Source organism: Aspergillus heteromorphus (assembly GCF_003184545.1).
Source record: "Aspergillus heteromorphus CBS 117.55 chromosome Unknown BO70scaffold_1, whole genome shotgun sequence".
Taxonomy (NCBI): Eukaryota; Fungi; Ascomycota; class Eurotiomycetes; order Eurotiales; family Aspergillaceae; genus Aspergillus; species Aspergillus heteromorphus.
This window is the reverse complement of record NW_020290406.1, coordinates 1953256-1972622: the sequence shown is the minus strand read 5'-3', so window position 1 is coordinate 1972622 and position 19367 is coordinate 1953256. Positions and strand designations below refer to the sequence as shown.

The 19367-nt window shown below is 55.2% G+C and overlaps 6 protein-coding genes across 6 annotated transcripts; 4 read left to right on the top strand and 2 right to left on the bottom strand.

Annotated features, from left to right (window-relative positions):
- Positions 1-4416: 4416 nt before the first annotated feature.
- BO70DRAFT_14885 (class I SAM-dependent methyltransferase) lies at positions 4417-5802 on the bottom strand. Its single transcript, XM_025538190.1, has 2 exons — positions 5583-5802; positions 4417-5415 (listed from the first exon to the last, which is right to left on the bottom strand). Exons 1-2 carry the CDS (start codon positions 5696-5698, stop codon positions 4497-4499), a joined length of 1035 nt encoding a protein of 344 aa, XP_025404349.1. The 5' UTR covers positions 5699-5802; the 3' UTR covers positions 4417-4496.
- A 237-nt stretch (positions 5803-6039) lies between these two features.
- BO70DRAFT_357748 (NAD(P)/FAD-dependent oxidoreductase) lies at positions 6040-7789 on the top strand. Its single transcript, XM_025542113.1, has 3 exons — positions 6040-6113; positions 6191-7163; positions 7244-7789. The coding sequence occupies exons 1-3, from the start codon at positions 6065-6067 to the stop codon at positions 7533-7535; spliced, it is 1314 nt and encodes a 437-aa protein (XP_025404348.1). The 5' UTR covers positions 6040-6064; the 3' UTR covers positions 7536-7789.
- A 510-nt stretch (positions 7790-8299) lies between these two features.
- On the bottom strand, positions 8300-9508 carry BO70DRAFT_14828 (TBP family protein). The gene is made up of 4 exons (XM_025538186.1): positions 9115-9508; positions 8958-9045; positions 8468-8882; positions 8300-8410 (listed from the first exon to the last, which is right to left on the bottom strand). The coding sequence occupies exons 1-4, from the start codon at positions 9381-9383 to the stop codon at positions 8394-8396; spliced, it is 789 nt and encodes a 262-aa protein (XP_025404347.1). The 5' UTR covers positions 9384-9508; the 3' UTR covers positions 8300-8393.
- A 1603-nt stretch (positions 9509-11111) lies between these two features.
- BO70DRAFT_357745 (uncharacterized protein) lies at positions 11112-11724 on the top strand. The gene has a single exon (XM_025542112.1). The coding sequence runs from the start codon at positions 11195-11197 to the stop codon at positions 11432-11434; it is 240 nt and encodes a 79-aa protein (XP_025404346.1). The 5' UTR covers positions 11112-11194; the 3' UTR covers positions 11435-11724.
- A 756-nt stretch (positions 11725-12480) lies between these two features.
- Positions 12481-14731, top strand: BO70DRAFT_14703 (electron-transferring-flavoprotein dehydrogenase). The gene is made up of 3 exons (XM_025538170.1): positions 12481-12908; positions 13009-14527; positions 14586-14731. The coding sequence occupies exons 1-3, from the start codon at positions 12611-12613 to the stop codon at positions 14683-14685; spliced, it is 1917 nt and encodes a 638-aa protein (XP_025404345.1). The 5' UTR covers positions 12481-12610; the 3' UTR covers positions 14686-14731.
- A 1853-nt stretch (positions 14732-16584) lies between these two features.
- BO70DRAFT_14707 (putative pre-RNA splicing factor Srp2) lies at positions 16585-18810 on the top strand. Its single transcript, XM_025538171.1, has 7 exons — positions 16585-16808; positions 17219-17347; positions 17414-17419; positions 17479-17639; positions 18095-18168; positions 18229-18325; positions 18383-18810. Exons 1-7 carry the CDS (start codon positions 16757-16759, stop codon positions 18767-18769), a joined length of 906 nt encoding a protein of 301 aa, XP_025404344.1. The 5' UTR covers positions 16585-16756; the 3' UTR covers positions 18770-18810.
- Positions 18811-19367: the final 557 nt, after the last annotated feature.

The window sequence follows — 19367 nt, the reverse complement described above, 5'->3', positions numbered from 1 at the left end:
GGGAAGACGAACAGTGTTACAGGAAGTATGGGTAGGGGGGGAAGATGGAATGGGAGTGGATGGGATGGGATGGGATGGGAGTTAGGGAGGGAGGAGGAGGGATGGGCGGCGGTGGTGGGCGATGATAGAGGGAGAGATGCCGACCGGCTGCACGGGAGGAAGGAAGATGGAAAGACGAGGGAATGGGAATGGAATAATCACCGGAGCGATCGTTGGCCAGTGAGGGACAGTGAGGGACAGTGGAGGACCACCCGTCCGTCGGAAGAAACCACTTGAATGGACTCGTTCTCGCGGCCCTGCGTAATGGTAATAGTAATGGAAATAATAATAACAACCCCCCCAAAGCCTCAGGAATCCGTTTGTTGTGGGTGTTTCCAGTTCCACCTTCCACCTGCGATTGTCCGCGCCCGGCTGAAAATTAAAATATGGCCAAACGGGTGGGTGTTTTACAGTGGCGATTATTGGCCCGTCACCCACTGGAGTGTTTTATTGGGGTTTCCAGGAATGCCGCGAAGGGAACCTCGCCCATCAGTCCCCCCCCCCCCCCCAAAAGACAACCAAGGGAAAGTCAAAAAAAAAAAAAAAAAAAAAAAGTAAAATTATTAAAAATAATAGAAAATATGCAGATTCTTTAATTCCGAGGTTGTTTTTCTTATTCCTTTCTGGGGTTTGCCCGTTCCCTCTATCTACTATTCTTCCCCCCCCCCACATCAATATGGCATGCTAAAGGGACTAGAAAGGTAGATGTCTACACCGCTTTGTTTCAACCCGGTCCAGAGGGTGTCTGTGTGTTCGCGACAGGCAAGTCGAGGAGCACCGGGCAATCAACTGGACACACAGGCAGGACAAGACGGGCGCAATATGGACGGCCGGGCGGCGGATGGCGAGAAGCGAACTAAGCCGGCCGACGGACTGAAGGGGCAAAAAGTACGGTGGGTCCGAACCATGTGTCTATGACGACCAGAATGGCTATTCCGGGCGGTGATTGGCGGGGATGACCGTGATCAACTGAGGTTCTGCATGGACTTTATGATGGAGTATGCACCGTGGAGTCAACCCAGGCCGGCGAATCGGGTAGCTACTGCAGCTAGGAGCCTAGAAAGCACTTGGACCTGGTTGCTGCGCAGAAATTTTCTGATAGATAGAAACAAACAAGCCCTGGCAGAAGCATCTCCCCCGCGGCCAGGACCACCCACAGTTAGTAGCCTTGACCTCCCCCCCCCCAGGCTAATCCGTTATGCTGCCGGGGACGCTCTGGTCTGATTTCTCACCGACATCCCTTGAATATCGGACCATTTTTTGGGGCTGTCGAGGTTGGTTAGCCTCGAGCAGCGCCTGTTGCTGCGCTCGAGGCTAGCCAGCCCTCAGCCCTGATGACGGAGAGACGGCGGCGACTTCTACGGGTAGATACATCAGCGCCCTCACAGCACCCATGGAACGTCCGGCAGGCTAAGTCGAAGGGACTGACCTGACTGATCTGGGACCATGACAAGTGGGTGTGGTGCCAGAGTGCTGTGCTGGCTGGCCATGGGAGCAACGCGAAAGGCCGGCCAGCAGGCAGGCAGGCAGGAGAAAAGGGTCAAAAAAAGAAACAGGAAAAGGAAAAGCACCAAAGCCTTACACAGAACGCTAGTGCATAGCGTTGATGGCGGCGCTAGCTCCTCCCGGGACTAGCCCGGAGGAAAAATGGAGGGCAGGCAAAAACGCGGCGAATCCCAGCCCGAGGCCAGCCCCACCCTCCAAAAGCGGTTCCAAGGACAATCGTTCCTAGCGTCGCCGTTTGGGGCTGCGGGCGAATCAAAAGCGCAGACGTGGGGCTAATGCCGGTCGTCTAGAAGATTGGCAATGGGCCCAATCGGATGGAATCGAGGCGGCGCTAACGCCAGCAGCGCAATGGACAAAGGGAAAAACAACCACCACGGCCACGCGCCTCGCCACTTCCAGCTCCAGCTCGATGCACTGCGGATGCGATGGGTACTGCGGCAAGGCTGTCATCCCACAGCTGACTGGTCTTCAGCGTTCAGTATCTATCTATCTACTCCGTCCCGACCGATGATCCGTCCGTATCTTCGATGGAAGCCATGCTCATGGATATTATTGCATCTTCCCTGGGGGCCTGTCTCCATCTGCCACTCCACCCAACCAATCAGTGCGGGTTGCAAAAGGCTGATCCCTTGCTGGGATGTGATACATCGCCTCCTGATCTAGAACTGTGTGTGTGTGTGTGTGTCTACCGTATCTATCTACACGACACACGTCGCCATCATTCCAGCTGCTATCTTCATACCTGTCTCGCTGTCTCGCTGTCTGGCGTTGCCCAGGGACCACTGGCATACATGTCTCTCTCCCTCTCCCTTCCCCACTCGAGAGGGTGCTCCCCTCTCATGTTTCCTTCCAGACATGTTCCTCGGACATGGACGAGAACAATCCCTCAGCCACCTCATATCATGTCTAACTATTTCATCTACATGATGTAATCGTCAGAGTTCCTGCAGTGTCGACAATGCAAATATAGTATGCGACACGTAGTACAGGCGGCAACTGCAAGACTCACTCGCATGCTTCAATGTCAGCATGTATGTATCATCTCCACTCTCTAGTATCTGCAGCTGGATACCGACCGATACATGCAGAAATGGAAATGGGGCAGAGATCTGATGAGTCTTTGTCCCACTTCCTGTAAAGGGCCTACCAACTTACAAAGTAGGTAAGTAAATAAATACTGTCTATCTATCGATAAGTAAGTAGGTGAGTGGTTGGCGTCATCACTGTTCGTTCCTTGAGCTAGGGTCTCGCCAACCCCGGTTCCTCCTCCCATCCTGGCTAACTAGTAAACCTAATAGGCAGAAACCCTGCAGCATACATCGATATTATGATAGATAAATGCAAGCACATACCTCGAAGCCAGCCAACCTATTTCCTTACTACCCTACCTACATACCTACTTCCTGTACCCAAGTACCGTGTTTGCTTTATATAGCTGCCTAGGAGGTAGTAGGTAGGTACATACATAATAACTCCCTTCAATAATCAATACATCATCAATACCTGCATCCTGCACATAAATCTCCTCCTACCTAAGAGGCAGATTTATTCCCCGACCCTCGATGATGATGGCATGGTACATTAGACTACCAAAGTCTATGCTATGTGTCCTGCGAGGGTCTCCAGGTACAGGTAGGTACAGGTAGGTACAGGTACAGGTACAGGTACAGGTACATACATTGCATCCGTACTTGGTTACACACACACATCCACCTACCTACCTACCTACATACATAACAAAAGTAGATAGGCGCAGTCACTACTCCATCAGCCTGTCTGTATCTAGGTATCTATCTACCGTAGTAAATCCCTCCCCTCCAGGCTCAGCCCAGCCCAGCATAACAACGCATAACAACGCACAGCACAGCACAGCACAGCACAGCACAGCAGTACTACCCCGCATGCGCATAACGCCATCTTGACTTCATCTCGATCTCTTCACCTCCCCACCTCCACCTGGATGGACCACCTCCCTCCCGGACAGAACATCCTCGATCCCGTACCATGGTAGCGAGCGAGTGGGATTGTTGCCCAGGTGATTCATCCGAATGCGATGACAACGCGACCCCCTCCTCCCCTCCCCTCCCTGCCTCTGGGTTGGTGTCACGTCGCGTGATGAGGGTGTGAGGTCAAGTCAAGTCTGGGCGGGCGGGCGGGCGAGACTTGGAGAAAGACAGGCGCGGCGAGAGAAACCCCGTCTACTGACTAAGAAGCATATCGATAACTAACTAACATGTGTTCATCGGCCTGATGTCAAGGTTCGGTCACTGCTATAGGTAACTAAGCTAGGTACTGCGCTGGTTCGTCCGTCGATCAGGTCATTTCGGTGTGTTTCAGATGGTGTGGTTTTTTTAAACCTTGTATGTATACACACGTCTATCTACTGGCTGAGACCGTAACTATGGTTCCTTGCTGTGACTCACCTGTCAATAATAAATGAAGGTATTTGTACTTTTGTTCTTATACAGTACCTAAGAAGGGTGGGTGATAGGTTGAGGGATCCATGGTATTATTTGGTTTTGGTTTTGGTTTTGTTGATGTTATTGTTGTTTACTTCATTATGGGTACGCGACTTTCTTGCGACATCATCTCGACTCGGATTGAACTTGCGTCGAGATGTCGTAAACTCCGGCATGCTATGGGAGATACTCTCAACGTTACTGATGCAAAGGATATAGACCCGAGTCTCACGCCATGGCCTTTGTATAATATCTCTACCAGACTTCAGAATGTCCATGGATACTACCGCTTCAATATATACTCGGATGGCCGTGAATCACTGATGTTCTAGACTTTTTACCCCTGCCCGCCCCGTCCGCCATTAAGCTATTGTATCTCTTAAGTAGCACTGAACCAGCCCGGTCTTCGGTCTTCGGTCTATCTTCTAAGACAACCCCGCTATAATACATATACAAATACATCGAGTCATCCACGTCTACATCTACGAGATATCATGACTTCTCCAGTTCCACTCCCGTCCTCGCCGGCCTGAGGACATATTTCCACGTGGTCCCGAAGTGCCAGCGTTTCTCCTCGACCACCTCCAACCCACTCTCGCGCACAATCTGCCCAATATCCCGATTCCACCAACACCCATGCCTATCCGCATGCGCGGGGGCCAGGTTATCCAAGACGCGATTGACCCAATCATAATGGGACCTGCCGTGCTCGAGCAGCAGGATCTCGCCCTTTAACGGCTCCACCACCGTCCCAAGATGCTTCAACGTCTTCACGGGATCCGGCATCGAACACAACCCCATCGTCTGCACCACCGTGTCATAGTACCCCTCCTGCTTCCTCCCCTCGACCGAGAACCCGGGCCTCGGCACCTCCGCGGCATCCTGCACCCGGAACTCCACCCGCACCTTCTCATCGGGAAACTGCTTCTCGAACTTCCCCCGCGTGATCTCCACCATCTCCGGACTCAAATCCACGAACGTCACGGACCGACACCCCTGCACCATGCGTCCCTGCGCATTTATCCCCCGTCGCTCCCGAAGCTCGTAGTAGGGAATATTCCGCCCCGTGCCGCAGCTGACCTCGAGCACGTTGCCGTGTGCGCGGTGGATCAGCGCCGCGCGCTTGGAGCCCATCCGCATCAGTTTCTCGGACATCTCGATGTCGGCGTCGAAGCTGCCGGCTGTGTGGTTGTAGCGGTCGGAGACGTCGTGTGGGACGCTCAGCGATTGGGATTGCTTGACTTCGCGGCTGTAGGAGGCGTAGAGGTAGCCGATGTAGGTGCTTACGGTGAGGGCGCTGACCCCGAGGATGGTCATGACGCGCGGTGACATGGTGGTGGTTTCCGAGGCGGTGGGGAGGACAGGAGGGTTTTTCAGGTGGGGGTTTGCGCGATTGGGGAGGATTGGGGGTCTGGATATGTGCATGGTGTTAGTTACTGTTCCGTTGGAGATGTCGGAGAATTGTTGGGGGGGGGGGGGGGGGGATGCGGAGAAGGTGCGGGCATTGGGATGAGATGGGGGGGGGGGGGGGTTTTTCCCGGAGTAGAGGCAATAAACTCATCGCATGGTGTTACTGACCCTGTGCTATCGGCGATAGGGAAACGAGACGCGGGTTTGGGAGCTGAAGCTGCGGCACGAGCAGGCGTCTTTGTCGCCTTTTTCAGCGCGCCTCGTGCGGCGCGAGGTGCACTCATGATTGCAGACGATGTCGGAGGGATATGAGGGGCGGTTCGACTTTATAACACGGGATGTATGTCGAGAGACCAATGCTGGAGAGTACCAGGGGAGGAATGGGGATGCAGAGACGGCGGAGTCAGTCCATTGAGGTGTTGATGATGGAGGATGGAGGGGAGGAAGAAGCGGAATCGAGGACGGAAATCGGGCGGCCAAGAGCGGTCTGCCGATGTCGACTGGTTGGTTATCGACTCCGAAGTCTCCAACACATCTAGTAGATAGTCCTACTACTACTTCGATCCCCATCAGCACCTTGTTCATCTCTCTCTCGAATCTCTGCTCCCTTCTCCCTCCCCCCCCAACTCCCCCAGCTGAGAGACAACACCATGTCTCTTCCCCCCAACATCCTCATTGTCGGAGGAGGGGTCTTCGGCCGTAAGTCGCTTTCCCCGGATTTCTATATCTTCCCCCGCCATGAACACAATCCCAACCCCAATGCCTCATTGAACCAGTCTCCACGGCCCTCTCTCTCTCCCACCGCCACCCCAGCATCCAAATCACCCTGTTGGAATCTTCTCCCACGATCCCCAACCCACACGGCTCCTCCGTCGACACCTCCCGCATCGTGCGCGCCGACTACTCGCAACCCACGTACGCCCGACTGGCCGCCGACGCCCTCGACCTCTGGCGCAACACCCCCTGGGGCTCAGAAGGGCGCTACACGCAGAACGGCCTGCTCCTCGTGTACCCCCCCGACGGCACCAACGCCCGCGACTACGCCATGAAAAGCTACGACAACGTGAAGCAAATCCCCGGTCAGGACGTCGAGCTACTGCCCACGAAATCCGACGTCGCGCGAGTCGCCCCAGCCTACGGGGTGGACCTGAACGTGGCCGGTGGCTACGTGAACTGGGGCTCGGGGTGGTCCGACGCCGAAGCCGGCGTGCGATACGCCAAACAGCATCTGGACCAGGAAGGCAAAGTGCGATTCCAAACCGGCGAAGTGAGCAGCCTGATCACCGACCCAGCGACCGCACGCGTCACCGGCGTCACCCTCGCCGACGGATCCTCCATCACAGCCGACCTGGTCATCCTGGCGACGGGCGCATGGACCGCGAAGCTGGTCGATCTGCGAGGTCGGGCCGTCTCAACGGGCCAGGCACTAGCGTACATGCGCATATCCGACGACGAGCAGAAACGCCTCGAACACATGCCAACCATCCTGAACTTCGCCACGGGCATTTTTATCATCCCGCCCCGCAATAACCTGCTCAAGATCGCGCGCCATGCGTACGGATATGTCAATCCGGTGGAGGTGCCGGTGCCGGGCCAGCAGGGCCTCAAGATGCAGGTGAGCTTGCCCGAGAATGGGGTTCCGATCCCGGCGGAGGGGGAGCGGGCGTTCCGCGATGCGTTGCGCGAGTTGATCCCGGCGTTTGCGGATCGGCCGTTCGTTCAGAGTCGCGTTTGTTGGTATACTGATACGTGAGTTTTCATCCATGGTCCTTCCCTGGTTTGTCATTGTTATTGTGTGTGTGTGTGGGGGGGGGCTGATGGGTTCTTAGCCCGAATGGTGACTTCATCGTTACCTATCATCCCAATCACCCGGGCCTCTTCCTGGCTACTGGGGGTAGTGGGCACGCGTACAAGTTCTTCCCTGTACTGGGTGACAGGGTGGTTGATGCGTTGGAAGGTAAGCTGGAGCCGGAGCTACAGAAACTGTGGGCTTGGCCTGCTGCAGTCCCTGAAGGCGAGTTCGAGGGGACGGAGGATGGAAGTCGCTCCGGGGCGAAGGGAATGCGCCTGATGGAGGAGCTGGCCAAGACAAAGAAGGCACAGCGGAGCAGCTTGCTCTGAGATGTCTCGGTGTTGTAGTGCATATATGCCGTATCTAGATGTATATAGAGTGTATGGGGGGTGGCTTGTGTCAAACCTTATCTATACCGCAGTATGATGCGAAACGAATGCGTTCCTAACTTGGAACACGCAAGGCAAGGCAGATAAGGTTATTTAGGCTACGCTGTGCGCGGTGCCATGTGGAATCAGGGAATGACGTCTCTACCACGCTACTCAGGTACTACGCCGAGGCACAGAAAGCTGCACATTTCAAGTCCATTTCTACCCACTAAGCAGGGAAACTCTTGATTATGCCACCGTCGAACGAGGGCAGCATTCCGTCATTCTCCCGGTGTATTCATCCACTTCCGTAACAAAGCGTAACGATCTAGAACAGAAAAGGAGATTTTTTTTGCTTAAGCCCTCCGACCCTGGAAAGCAAACAATCGGCGGAGGTCAAACCACCTCGGCGTCGGCCAGGCCGTTGCGCGAGGCTCACTGCCAATAGGCAAAGAACATAAAAGCCAGGAATTAGAAGGAGGCAACCATTCGACCAGCGCACAGTACCGCCCCCTTGAATCTGCGGTGTGCGACTATCTAAGATGGTGAGACACTTTGATGATGATTGTTGAAACAGAGAACAGCAGGTAGCAGGAACCGAATCGCTAAAACGCCGTACAAATGCTAGCATGAAAATCGTGATGAACAAGAGGAAAGGGGGGAACAGAAAAGCATCAGCCGAGCTAGGTTGAAGCGTGTCGCCTGTCCATAGTACAACCTCGCGGGCCAGTGCAAGGGGGGGGTAAAGCCAGTGTTAATACAAGTTGTTGAAGGTAGGAAGGACGTGGGGTCGGGATCTTCCTGTTCAGCACGAGGGCTCTAGACTTTACGGAAATCTTTACGGTTGGTTAGCCATGCCACCTCGAATGAGAAGTGAAGACAGTGATGCATACCCGAAAGCACAGGATAGATCAGTTCGAACGCCTGGTAGATTTCCTCACGGACCTTCGCACCGGTGAGGACAATCTTTCCACTGACGAAGATCAGAAGCACGATCTTAGGTTTCATCATGCGGTAGATAAGACCAGGGAACAACTCGGGTTCGTAAGAACTGAAGTTGTGATGGCGACTGGCCAGACCCTCCAGGCGGATGGGGAACTTGATGTCGCAAGACCCGACAATGTTCTGGATCTTGAAATCCGTGAACTTGGCGTTGAAACCAAGCTTTTGGATGATACGCGCGTACTTTCTGGACGCCAGTTTGGAGTCGTCCTCCGACTTGGCACCAGTAACCACCATCTTGCCAGAGGCGAAGATCAAAGCGGTCGTTTTCGGCTCTCGGATACGCATGATCACGGCCGCGAAACGCTATGGAGAAAGAAAACCAGTTCAGCCACACTGTGCCCTGACATCACAAGCTCAGGGAGGTGTGGAAAGTAATACCTTAGGGTTGTATTCCGCATTTCTTGCGTGGAGCGCGATCGTCTTCAAGTCCAGCCGGCAGTCAAGGTTGACCGTGGCGACAATGTTTCTTCACCAAGAGAGATCATTGTTCAGCAATCTGGTAAACCAGAAGTAGGAACAGCAAGAGTATACTCACTGCAACGTAGGTACGATGCCACTTCCCGGCGTGTTGGTAGCACCGGGGGTCGCAGCGGGGGTTGCGGGCGCCACCCCATTGCCATTAGTGGCATTTCCTCCCTGCTGCTGACCGTTCACAATCCCATTCGCACCCTGAGCCATTGCCATGTTTTCCTTATCGGAAGGTGGAGTCAGATCACCGGCACCACCGGGAAACGACAGAGAGGCGGGGGAAGTGAAGGCCCGGGCCTGTTGCGCGGTAGAAGGATGGGTCGTAAGAGAATCCATTGCGACGAGAGTAGGTGACACTCGAGCCGTAAACCAGCCGATGCTGAGGTAGTAGAGGAGCTTTCAGATGGCAGTCTGCACCCACGAGAGCCCAAGGTCAGTCAAAAAGTAGACAGACGATGCGATGCGACAGCAGCGATCGAGAGTGGAATGATCCAGCGGCGATCTCTCAGGCCAAGAGTGAGAGGAAGAGGAGAGAGAGATATAAGGTCGGGACCAGACAAGAAGACAACGTACCCTTTTGCGGGAGATGGACAAATCAATGTCTCCCCTACAGCAACACTGCCTTGGGATCCAACAACAAAGAGCCGTTCCGGATAGGAGACGGGAAGATGAGGTCGGTCAAGGGAGAGAGCAGAGAAGTGCGACAGCCAAGAGAAGAACCACCAGCGACAAGACTGGGAGGAGAGAGGGGGGCAACAGGAACAACAAGGGACTAGAAAAGCACAGTGAAGTGTTTTCTAGAAGCAGGACACAGCTATTTGGGGGGAGGCAGTGAACCGATGCAGGATAGGTGAAGGGAGTGTAGTGTGAACAGCGACAAAGCACGTTGTTTTTGGTAGATGACAACTTTTTTTTGGGTTTGCTTTTCTGTCAAATTGGGAATGTCTATCTGCGTTTGGAAGAGAGAGAGAGAGAAAGAGAGAACGGCGAGGATGCACACCTGAGGCTGCAACCTTCCTGTTTCAGTAACTGAATCTGAAACTGTGGGGACAAAAAAAGAAGAAAAACAGAGAAAGAGTTTTTCCCGTTTTCTTTCTTGGCTTCCTAAAAAGAACTTCTTCCCGGGGGACAGTCGACCAGCAGGCGCAGCAGGAGCAGAGAGACGGCTTAAATCAGCAGATCTCCGCAGTCCGTACGTGTGGAGAGGGAGAAGGGGAGGGGAGGAGGAAGGATGGCGGGCGGGAAGAAGACTGTATGGCTTTCCGGGCGGTGCCAAGACCAGAATCAAAAATTCCAAAGCGACACGAAAGTGGGAGGTTGGGCCTTTATATAGGCTGACTCACTGCGCCCGGGGCCGCTGGCGTCAGGGGGGCTGGGCCCGGCGGCGGCGGCAAAAGCAGCGACGGCCGGTCGCCTTCACCCATGGGTTTGGCTGCGCTCGCACTGCTCGCTGCGTGTTAGCGCTCCACTAGCGGCTCTTGGGTGGCCAACCCCCCCCAGCAAGCGCCCTTCCGTCATCTCTGGTTTGCTGATCGGCGGATCCACTCAGCACCCATTGTCTGGGAGCCCCACCGTTGGCCTCCCGCTCTCGTTGGCTGTCGCCCCCTTACTCTTTTTTTCCCGGCCCAGCGCCGTGCTCCCAGTGGTTGCAGCAACTCAGCTCGGACTGCGCAGTCCAGTCCGCGTCGCTCCTGCGACTGATAGCCCGACCCACCCGCGAGCCCATCCATTCTTCTGCCTTCCAATCATGCCGCCTGGCTGTTCTCGGCGGCCCCTTCTCAGTGCGCCGTCCGCCTGCTGCCTCGCCGCTTTAGCGCTGGCCAACTGAACAAAAATTTCATCCCGGCTCCATCCATTTCATCTATCCAATCTATCCATCCATTCATCTTTTCCCTCCGTGCTTAGCTTGCGCTTGCTTGCTGGCTGGCTGTTGGCCGACCGGTTCCGACAGATATTAATAAAAATTCTACGGAACACAGTGACAATGACAGCGACAACAAAACCAACAACAACAAAGAATGATAAAGAAAAAAAAGAGAAAAAAAAAAAACACACGGCATTCACGGCGTACAAACCATGGGAGAGGATGTTGATCCCATCTTTGAGTCAGAGTCGCGTCGCTCTGTGACCCCCTAAGTCGCGAAAAGATGATGAGTCGCCGGGCTAAGTCCGTTGTCGCCGTGTACCTGTCAGGGATTACGGGTTTCATCCTGGTCGCGTTTGGTCGCGTCATGGGGTTCCTCCCCGGCGTTCTCGCCTCTCATTTGGCGTCGCTTGCCGCCTTCCAATACCCCAGATCTCAGGCAATTTGCGATCCACCAATTCCGATCGTAGCCTCGCCCTTGTTGGCTGTTTTGGCGTTCTTTTGGAGTCTTGGGCGGAAATAGACTCGGCCAGGGTAAGACGTATCTACGTATTCAAGCTCAACCTCCCGCGTCGCGCGAGTCTGCAACAGCATGGGGTCCGGCGGCTACCTGTACCTTTTGTGACAGGTGAGTGGCGTGTACGTAATCCGGCCAAGTGTCCTCTTCTGCGCCCAGGGTTGGGGCAAATTTGTCTTTTTCACATGCCACCGTGGTATGCCAAATACCATACGGGTACGCCGTATAGACTGACTACAGAGAGAGTCCATACGACATCATGACTCCCACCGATGGGTTTGCGGGTGGGTTTTCTGGGGGTACCTGGGCTGGGGTCCAGGGTTGAATATGAAGCATTATGGTGGAGCAATGATATCCAAGGCTTCCTTGAAAATTCCATGGCATCACATGGATGTCAGCGTCGTAGATTACTGGGCAAGGCCCTGGTGTCGTCATCAGATCTCCGGCGCCAGTTTGCCTTCTCTTCATGTGATCATCGGTCACGTTGCCCGGCGTGCTGCATAGATAGCATCCATTCTCTGTCTGCTGTCAAATCGGTTTCCTCCGTTGCCCGCGTTAGTACGACGTACTATCTTCGTGTCGGTCAAGACCGTATTTAAAGTAAAGATGGATATAGATAGGTAGACGTCTGCGAACCAGGTGATCGCTCCACCCTGGGGCTCGCTTGGGCGGAAGACTGCCCCATGAATTTATCCGATGACCTGGTCCCTTTTCCAACGTGTATCCACTACCATCTGCTCGGTTGATATACGAACGGTAAGGACGTCGAACCCGACGGGATGACGGGTCTGCGCTGCGCTGCGGGCGGAACGACGAGCGCGAGGGAGATTGATTCCCATCGCCTGCCCTCCCATTGGCTGTGGTAACCTCGGGTACTGCCAGCTGCTTCAGGCCGACCGCCAATTTTTCTCCCACGATCATTAGTCACTCCCTCAAGCCGGTGACGGAGAGGGGCCTGTCAACGCTTAAGTTGTTGCTATTCTCCTCATTATTCTCGCCCTTTCGCGATCCTCGTTGTCCTCGCTTGCTCCGCCCTTGATATCCCTTCCTCTTCCGCTTCCACCACCGACTTGCCCCCTCCCGTCCTACCATGCAGTTGTCCCGCTTATAGGATCCCAACAAGCAGCGCCAGTGTGACCCATCCCCATCCCCATCCCTAGCTCCACCACCACCACCACCACCATGGCTTCAAAAGGAACTGTCCTACCTCTTTTGAGGCGCGAACTGCAAGCCTCTTCCTCGCGAGTATCGAGAGCTGCCGCCTCTCTCACTCCCCTCGCCAAATCCACACGCATTTCCAATAGCTCCCTTGCAGCCTCTGGCCGGAGAACTGTCCGCCGCACCTCTTTCTTCCCACCGATCCAGACCCGCGCATTTTCACAGTCGCTGTCAAGGACATTTACCGATGAACATGGAAACTTTGACCCCAGGCAGATGGATCGAGAGTCGGACGAGGTGGACGTCTGTATTGTCGGCGGTGGTAAGCAGAATTGATTTGCCCGATTATCCACTCCCGTGCAGGAGAGATACCAGTCGAGGAGGACCATAAGACTGACCGACGTTTCCTACCGCCAAACTAGGCCCTGCCGGTCTTGCGGCTGCCATCCGACTGAAGCAACTGGCAAACAAAGCGGGTAACGAAGAGTTTCGCGTCATTGTGCTGGAAAAGGCCGGTGAACTGGGTGCGCATGTTCTTTCCGGCAACGTTCTGGAGCCGACTGCACTCAACGAGCTTTTGCCCGATTGGCTGTCGGAGGAAAATCCCTCTCGCTTCGAAAATGTTACCCCCGCGAAGGAAGATAAGATGCGCTTCTTGACCCAGAACTCGTCGATTCCCATCCCCGCCCCGCCACAAATGAACAATCACGGCAACTACATCATCAGTTTGAACGAGCTCACGAAATGGCTGGGTGAGAGAGCAGAGGAGCTGGGTGTCGAAGTCTACCCTGGATTCGCGGCCAGTGAACTGGTTTATAAGCCCGATGGCTCGGTGCGGGGAGTGGCCACCAATGACTTGGGTGTTGGTCGGGATGGCAAGGCCAAGGACAGCTTTGAGCGGGGAATGGAGTTCCACGCCCGTGTCACCCTTCTTGCGGAGGGCTGCCACGGAAGTCTGACCAAGCAGGTGATCAAGAAGTACGACCTTCGGCGCGACAGCCAGCCGCAGACCTATGGACTCGGGATCAAGGAAATCTGGGAAATTCAACCCGACAAGTTCAAGCCCGGAGAGATCACGCATTCCTTGGGATACCCCCTCCCTCGAGACACCTATGGTGGAGCCTGGATGTACCATTTCGGCGACAACATGGTTAGCATTGGTTTGGTGGTTGGTCTCGATTACCCGAACCCATGGCTCTCGCCCTATGGCGAGTTCCAGAAGCTCAAACACCACCCTCTTTACAAGGAAGTTTTGGAGGGCGGGAAGTGCATCTCGTATGGCGCGAGGGCCCTTAACGAGGGTGGTTTCCAGTCAATTCCGAAATGCGCTTTCCCCGGAGGTGCACTGATCGGTGATAGCGCTGGGTTCTTGAACGTCCCCAAGATCAAGGGCACGCATTCGGCAATGAAATCGGCCATGCTTGCCGCCGAATCCGCGTACTCGGCTCTTGAGGGCAACCCTGATGGCACTGTTTTCCTGTTCGACTACGAAGAAGCCCTGCGGAAGTCGTCGATCTGGAAAGAGCTGTACGAGGTGCGCAACATGCGCCCTTCCTTCGGCAGCCCGCTCGGACTTTTCGGTGGTATCATGTACTCCGGTCTGGAGGCCTACATTCTCAAGGGTCGGACGCCATGGACCCTCAAGCACCACGGCACCGACGCTGCCGCCACCAAGCCGGCGTCTGAATACAAGAAGATCGAGTACCCTAAGCCAGACGGCGTGATCAGCTTCGATATCCTCACCAGTGTCAGCCGGACGGGTACCAACCACGAAGAAGACCAGCCCGTGCACTTGCAGGTGGCGGATTGGGATAAGCACACGGACGTTGCCTGGCCCAAGTACCAGGGCGTCGAGAACCGTTTCTGCCCGGCAGGTGTTTACGAGTATGTAGAGGACTCTAGCAAGCCGCACGGAGTCCGCTTCCAGATCAACGCTCAAAAGTAAGTGCCCGCTTTCTCTTCTCCGAGGGATCGCCTATGCTAACCTAACCGCCCGTAGCTGCATCCACTGCAAGACCTGCGATATCAAGGTGCCCACGCAGGATATCAACTGGCAGACCCCTCAGGGTGGCGAGGGTCCGAAATACTTCATGACCTAGCGCTATTGGCTTAGAGCATTGCTTGTTGTCCTCCTTTCTTCACCGGGGAACTAGACTGGGCGGATGTGTGGACTACGATGTTTGTTATTTACTAATGTTTGATGGCGGTTTGAGGCTGGCACGCCCGCTCCAGGGATTTGGATATCATCTGGGGTTGTATAAAAGCACCTGGTTGCGCCGGGATGGGATCATGTATATATAATTTGGGGGTGCGTCGGCGGTATCCCATCCGGAAGGCGGCATGTTCACATTCAACATAAGATTTCCATGCCATTTTACTTTTCTGGCGCATATCGGACGGTCCTTGGCAGGGGACACACGATCGACTAGGCCCAGTCCAGGCTAGCGGCTGGCGGGTCCATTCCCCATCCATAATCAATTCCAATCCCCGGTTCGGAGGCGGGGGGAGCTGGATATCAACCATTGAGTGAGCGAGTGTCCGGAATACCTTTCAACACGTCTTCAAGGTGGCACAGCAGGATGGCATGCAGCGTGGACGCACGGAGTAACTACCAATGGCCTCTGTCTGTAAGCCTTGCCTTCCGAGGGTACGGTGACTGCCAGTGCAAGCTTGGCTAACAAACCCTACTAGTTGATGAACCAGACCGCGAAATAATACTACTACTACTATACTCTTCAAGCTCAAGCTAGCCGTGAACACTACAGATAGTACTATATATTACCCGCCAAGAATGAAACATTGGTTCACGAGCTCCCTGATGTGGCACGCGACAAGCTTGGGGATCCAATATATATATATTTATATATCATGATATATATATCAGAACCCTCCCTCCCTTTCCTTGCCTCACCCCATGACTTCACGCCGAACATGGTTCCCTTGTCAACTGATGACAATGACATCCGACAGGATTGCGATGCCAATTAGCCAAGATCATTTATGCTTTCTGTGGTCGTCCAAGTCGGGACCCCCAAACCCAATTTGGACGATACGTTCCGTTCGCCACCAATCCAGATGACGATATTTTAAGAAACCAAGGAACAGGCGGGTTCCCTTCAGCTGCGAGCTGAGCTGTGGCAGCTGGCCGAGTGGCCTGTTCCGGGTCAGCCTCGCCGGGGAGAGAACCCACTGCAGGGTTGATATTGGTAATTGGAGGGCATCCGGAGACGGGATAGGCAGGTTGTTGTGCTGGTCAAGCAATGGGATCCACCGGGGGGGGGGGCAAGTGACCATCACCGGGATGCAGAGAACTCGCCACTTCCCACTTCCCCCTGAGGCGAGACGGGAAGGATTTTATAGGAGCGCACAGGAGGCGTAAGAGCACGGAGGGTATCTATATCTACAGTCAAGAAGTAGAAGAAGGCGGGGCCACGTGGAACGGGCGGGCAAAGAAAAGTGAGGCGCCGGGTTGGCTGCCATTGGATGCCCTCCACCGCCAGAGCGCATCGCCGGCCAGTCGTTTGGGCGGGTTTGTCCGTTTTGCCTGGCGGTCAGTCAGCCTCCCTCCGCGCTGTTGCGTTGCTTTGCTTTGCTTTGCTTGCTTTGCTTGCTTTGCTCGAACGCCCGCGCGACGTGACGATCCTCTTTCTCTTCTCTCTCCTCTCTCCTCTTTCCTCTTTCCTCTTTCCTTTCCTCTCCTCCTCCCTCCCCCCCTCTCCCTCAAACCTCCATCCTATTAAACCCCCCCCTTCCGCCCCCCCTCGTCTCTCCCATTCCTCTGATCTCGGTTGTGCGCGAGTGAGAGCCCCGGCTACTCCCCTGTGAGCTCGGGCTGCGTCCAGCGTACCGATCTCTCCTCGCCTCCCCCAATCCGTCAGGCCCACCGTCACCTTCTGGAACCGTTCTATGGTCTCGCATTCCGGACGCCAGGAACCATCGCAACTACCGCCAACCTACTACCATTCAACCTTCCCAGGAGCCCGACCCGATCCGTTTGATCCTCTAGGCCCCTTTCCATCGGTCGTCACTCCATTGTGTTGGATCCCCCTCCGTGCCTAGGTCGCTGTTCCCCAGGCCAGAAGAAGTGTTGATTAGTTAATTACCCGATTGGACGCATCGTCGACCCGTTGACTTGCTTGTTTGCTTGCTTGCTTGCTTCTACCACCAGCCATGACTGAAGTCTCGTCCACCCGACTTTACCTCGGGAACCTCCCCCGCAATGGTATGCTGCCGTCCACCGAGTCTCCTTAGGTCTCCTTCTCCCCTCTTCAATTCCAACCCGATTCGGATGTTGCCTTGTTTGTCTCGTCCACCTGCGCCGCAGTGACTGGAAGCTCCGCTGGATCGCCATGCGTCTGGATTAACCCCCCCCGCCCCCCCCATCTAAGTAGCCAAGACACATTCCGCGGAACCGGTGATTGGTGCTTCCCCGATCCGGGGGGGTTGACAGCGGATTTTCCTTGCTTTTACCCTTCTCCCCCTTGTTGTGCCGCGGTTTTTCCCTTTCTTGGATGCCGGTTTGGCAGCGTTGCAATCAAGTGGTCCCGGTTATTCGTCCATTTAGAGTCAATTCGCAATAAGCTGACCGTTACTCACGGCGCCCGTGTGGGCGCCTTAGTGTTGTTTTTACAGTGACCAAACAGGATATCGAAGAACATTTCAGCACCCATGGGTCTGGAAAGATCACGGAGATCAAGCTCATGAACGGCTTCGGCTTCATCGAGTACGAGGATGCGATGGATGCCAGAGATGTTGTTCCCGGTAAGGACCTCCGCCGACTTGCCTTGCGTCGAGTCGTAGCACCCTGCTAATGTGATTTCCTTCTAGCCTTCCGTATGTATTGACATCAGCGCCGATTTGAGGGCTCCAGCATTGACCTACCTTCCACGCAGATGGCAGTGATTTCAAAGGCGAGCGTCTCACCGTGCAATTTGCCCGTGGGCCCCGCCGCAAGGAGAACTTCCCTGGCCCAATGGATCGTCCTAACATGCCTCGGCCCCGTCGCACGATCTTTCGCATGTTGGTTTCTGGACTCCCGGAAACAAGTTGGCAGGTTAGCAGCCCAAGTCCCCTTTCCTCAGGATCCACCGGACGCCTCGCAGCTTGGCCGATATGTGCTGCTTGATTGTCTTTTCTGTTTCCTTGTACCCTCTCTGCATGTCTCCGCATGTCCGCGGCCCAAGGGATCCATGGCGACTATGATCGGCTCCTCTTGATGCCTGGGTCGTCACCAACCGCCTCCGGGCCATCCACGGTGATAGGAAGGCTGGATGGCTACCTCCCATTGTCGAGCCCGGCTCTGAGAGTCGGGAACCGAAGCTGGACGACCCTACCCAGGATGGAAGCCCCCAGTCACACGGAGCCCCCCCGCCGGATTTGTACTCTTTGGTTCATTCTCGGGCCTCCCTCACCGTATTTCATATTCCTACTTTTCCTTCACTGCCGCTTGGAGATGCCCGGATCCCAATATTTCACCTGGAAATGGACTCACACCATGGGGTTATCTAGGATCTCAAAGACTTCGCACGTCAGTCTGGCCTGGACGTGGTTTACTCTGAAACTGGCCGCGAGCTTGGCAGAGGGTGGGTCAATTCCTGAACTTCCTGGCACGCCTGGTAGCCCCGATTAACACGGAATCCAAGGTTCGTTGAGTTTGAGACCGCGAATGACCTGAAGACGGCCATCGAGAAACTCGATCAACGCGAGTTCAAAGGCTCCCGTGTGACCTGCATTGCCGATGTAAGGCCCCGTGGCAACTGACCCCGAACGGAACGAGACCCTTATGCAGTGTTTTAGATCCAGACTCATCCGGATGAGCGTGCCATCCGGGATCCCTACCGGGCTCGGTCCCCCCGTCGGAGCTACCCCCCTATGGAAGAGTACGACCGACGCTTCCCGGCCCCGCGCGGTTACAGTCCGCGGGCCCATTACCGGGAACGGTCCCCCATCCCCGTCCGCCGCGACTACTATGAACGGGATGGATATGGACGCCGGACTCCCCCCCGCCCTCGGATTGAAGACTACCCCCCTCCGCGTCGCCCCTATGAGGACCCGTATGATGTCCGGGCGCCCCCCCCTCCGCGCCATTATGAGGACCCATACGCCCCTCCCAGGCCTTATGGACGTCCCCGGAGCCCCCCGCGAGGCGAGTACATGCCTTATGACCGCCGCGCGTACTGGTAGAGTCTCCTGGCATGGGTTGTTCAGCTGTATTCCAATCAGCGCATGGCGGGATACCCATTGTGCGTTGCTTTTCCTTTGTCGTTCACCTTTGATTTTGTTCCCACTTGATGGCGGTCCAGGGAAGGTTCGAATCGCCGACTCGAACCGAGTCCCTGGACCGGGATACGGCAGAAAATACTATGCGGGGCGTCACCATGAGGAGATGGGGAGGGGGGAGACGAAAAACGGAAGGACATAGGTGCTTGCTTTGATTACTTGATGTGACCATGATCTCTAGTCCCGCTGGTCCCGGGCTGGGCCGGAAGGTTTCCCGTGGATCCCACTGTTTCGGTGATCTCTTTTCTTGTCTGGGCTGCTCACCCTCTGCACACACGAAGCAGCCTGCGGGATGTGGATGGTTCTTGACCTTTGCCACGTAATACCTCACGATGTCGATCATTTCTCCCTACCGGGCTATTATGTACATTTGGATCAACTCAAATCGCTTCCACGGATGGTTCGTGGAAGGCGCTAATTTTAATGTTGGGATCCTGTAGATGAGAATTGTAGGAATTGTATAGTGTGGCTCTCCTGCCGCTCCCCGCGCTAAGCCGAACCC

What these genes read in the sequence shown, in the direction of transcription:
- BO70DRAFT_14885 (XM_025538190.1), bottom strand. Translation starts at nt 5,698, where the DNA reads ATGAGTGCACCTCGCGCCGCACGAGGCGCGCTGAAAAAGGCGACAAAG. An exon ending in CCTATCGCCGATAGCACAGG is followed by an intron (nt 5,416 to 5,582) that starts GTCAGTAACACC and finishes GCACATATCCAG; the next exon opens with ACCCCCAATCCTCCCCAATC.
- BO70DRAFT_14828 (XM_025538186.1), bottom strand. Translation starts at nt 9,383, where the DNA reads ATGGATTCTCTTACGACCCATCCTTCTACCGCGCAACAGGCCCGGGCC. An exon ending in GGCATCGTACCTACGTTGCA is followed by an intron (nt 9,046 to 9,114) that starts GTGAGTATACTC and finishes CTCTTGGTGAAG; the next exon opens with AAACATTGTCGCCACGGTCA. An exon ending in ATGCGGAATACAACCCTAAG is followed by an intron (nt 8,883 to 8,957) that starts GTATTACTTTCC and finishes CTTTCTCCATAG; the next exon opens with CGTTTCGCGGCCGTGATCAT.
- BO70DRAFT_14707 (XM_025538171.1), top strand. Translation starts at nt 16,757, where the DNA reads ATGACTGAAGTCTCGTCCACCCGACTTTACCTCGGGAACCTCCCCCGC. An exon ending in TCCCGGAAACAAGTTGGCAG is followed by an intron (nt 17,640 to 18,094) that starts GTTAGCAGCCCA and finishes GGGGTTATCTAG; the next exon opens with GATCTCAAAGACTTCGCACG. An exon ending in GTGTGACCTGCATTGCCGAT is followed by an intron (nt 18,326 to 18,382) that starts GTAAGGCCCCGT and finishes GCAGTGTTTTAG; the next exon opens with ATCCAGACTCATCCGGATGA.
- BO70DRAFT_357745 (XM_025542112.1), top strand. Translation starts at nt 11,195, where the DNA reads ATGATGAGTCGCCGGGCTAAGTCCGTTGTCGCCGTGTACCTGTCAGGG.
- BO70DRAFT_14703 (XM_025538170.1), top strand. Translation starts at nt 12,611, where the DNA reads ATGGCTTCAAAAGGAACTGTCCTACCTCTTTTGAGGCGCGAACTGCAA. An exon ending in CGTCTGTATTGTCGGCGGTG is followed by an intron (nt 12,909 to 13,008) that starts GTAAGCAGAATT and finishes CCGCCAAACTAG; the next exon opens with GCCCTGCCGGTCTTGCGGCT. An exon ending in TTCCAGATCAACGCTCAAAA is followed by an intron (nt 14,528 to 14,585) that starts GTAAGTGCCCGC and finishes AACCGCCCGTAG; the next exon opens with CTGCATCCACTGCAAGACCT.
- BO70DRAFT_357748 (XM_025542113.1), top strand. Translation starts at nt 6,065, where the DNA reads ATGTCTCTTCCCCCCAACATCCTCATTGTCGGAGGAGGGGTCTTCGGC. An exon ending in CGGAGGAGGGGTCTTCGGCC is followed by an intron (nt 6,114 to 6,190) that starts GTAAGTCGCTTT and finishes TCATTGAACCAG; the next exon opens with TCTCCACGGCCCTCTCTCTC. An exon ending in GTTTGTTGGTATACTGATAC is followed by an intron (nt 7,164 to 7,243) that starts GTGAGTTTTCAT and finishes ATGGGTTCTTAG; the next exon opens with CCCGAATGGTGACTTCATCG.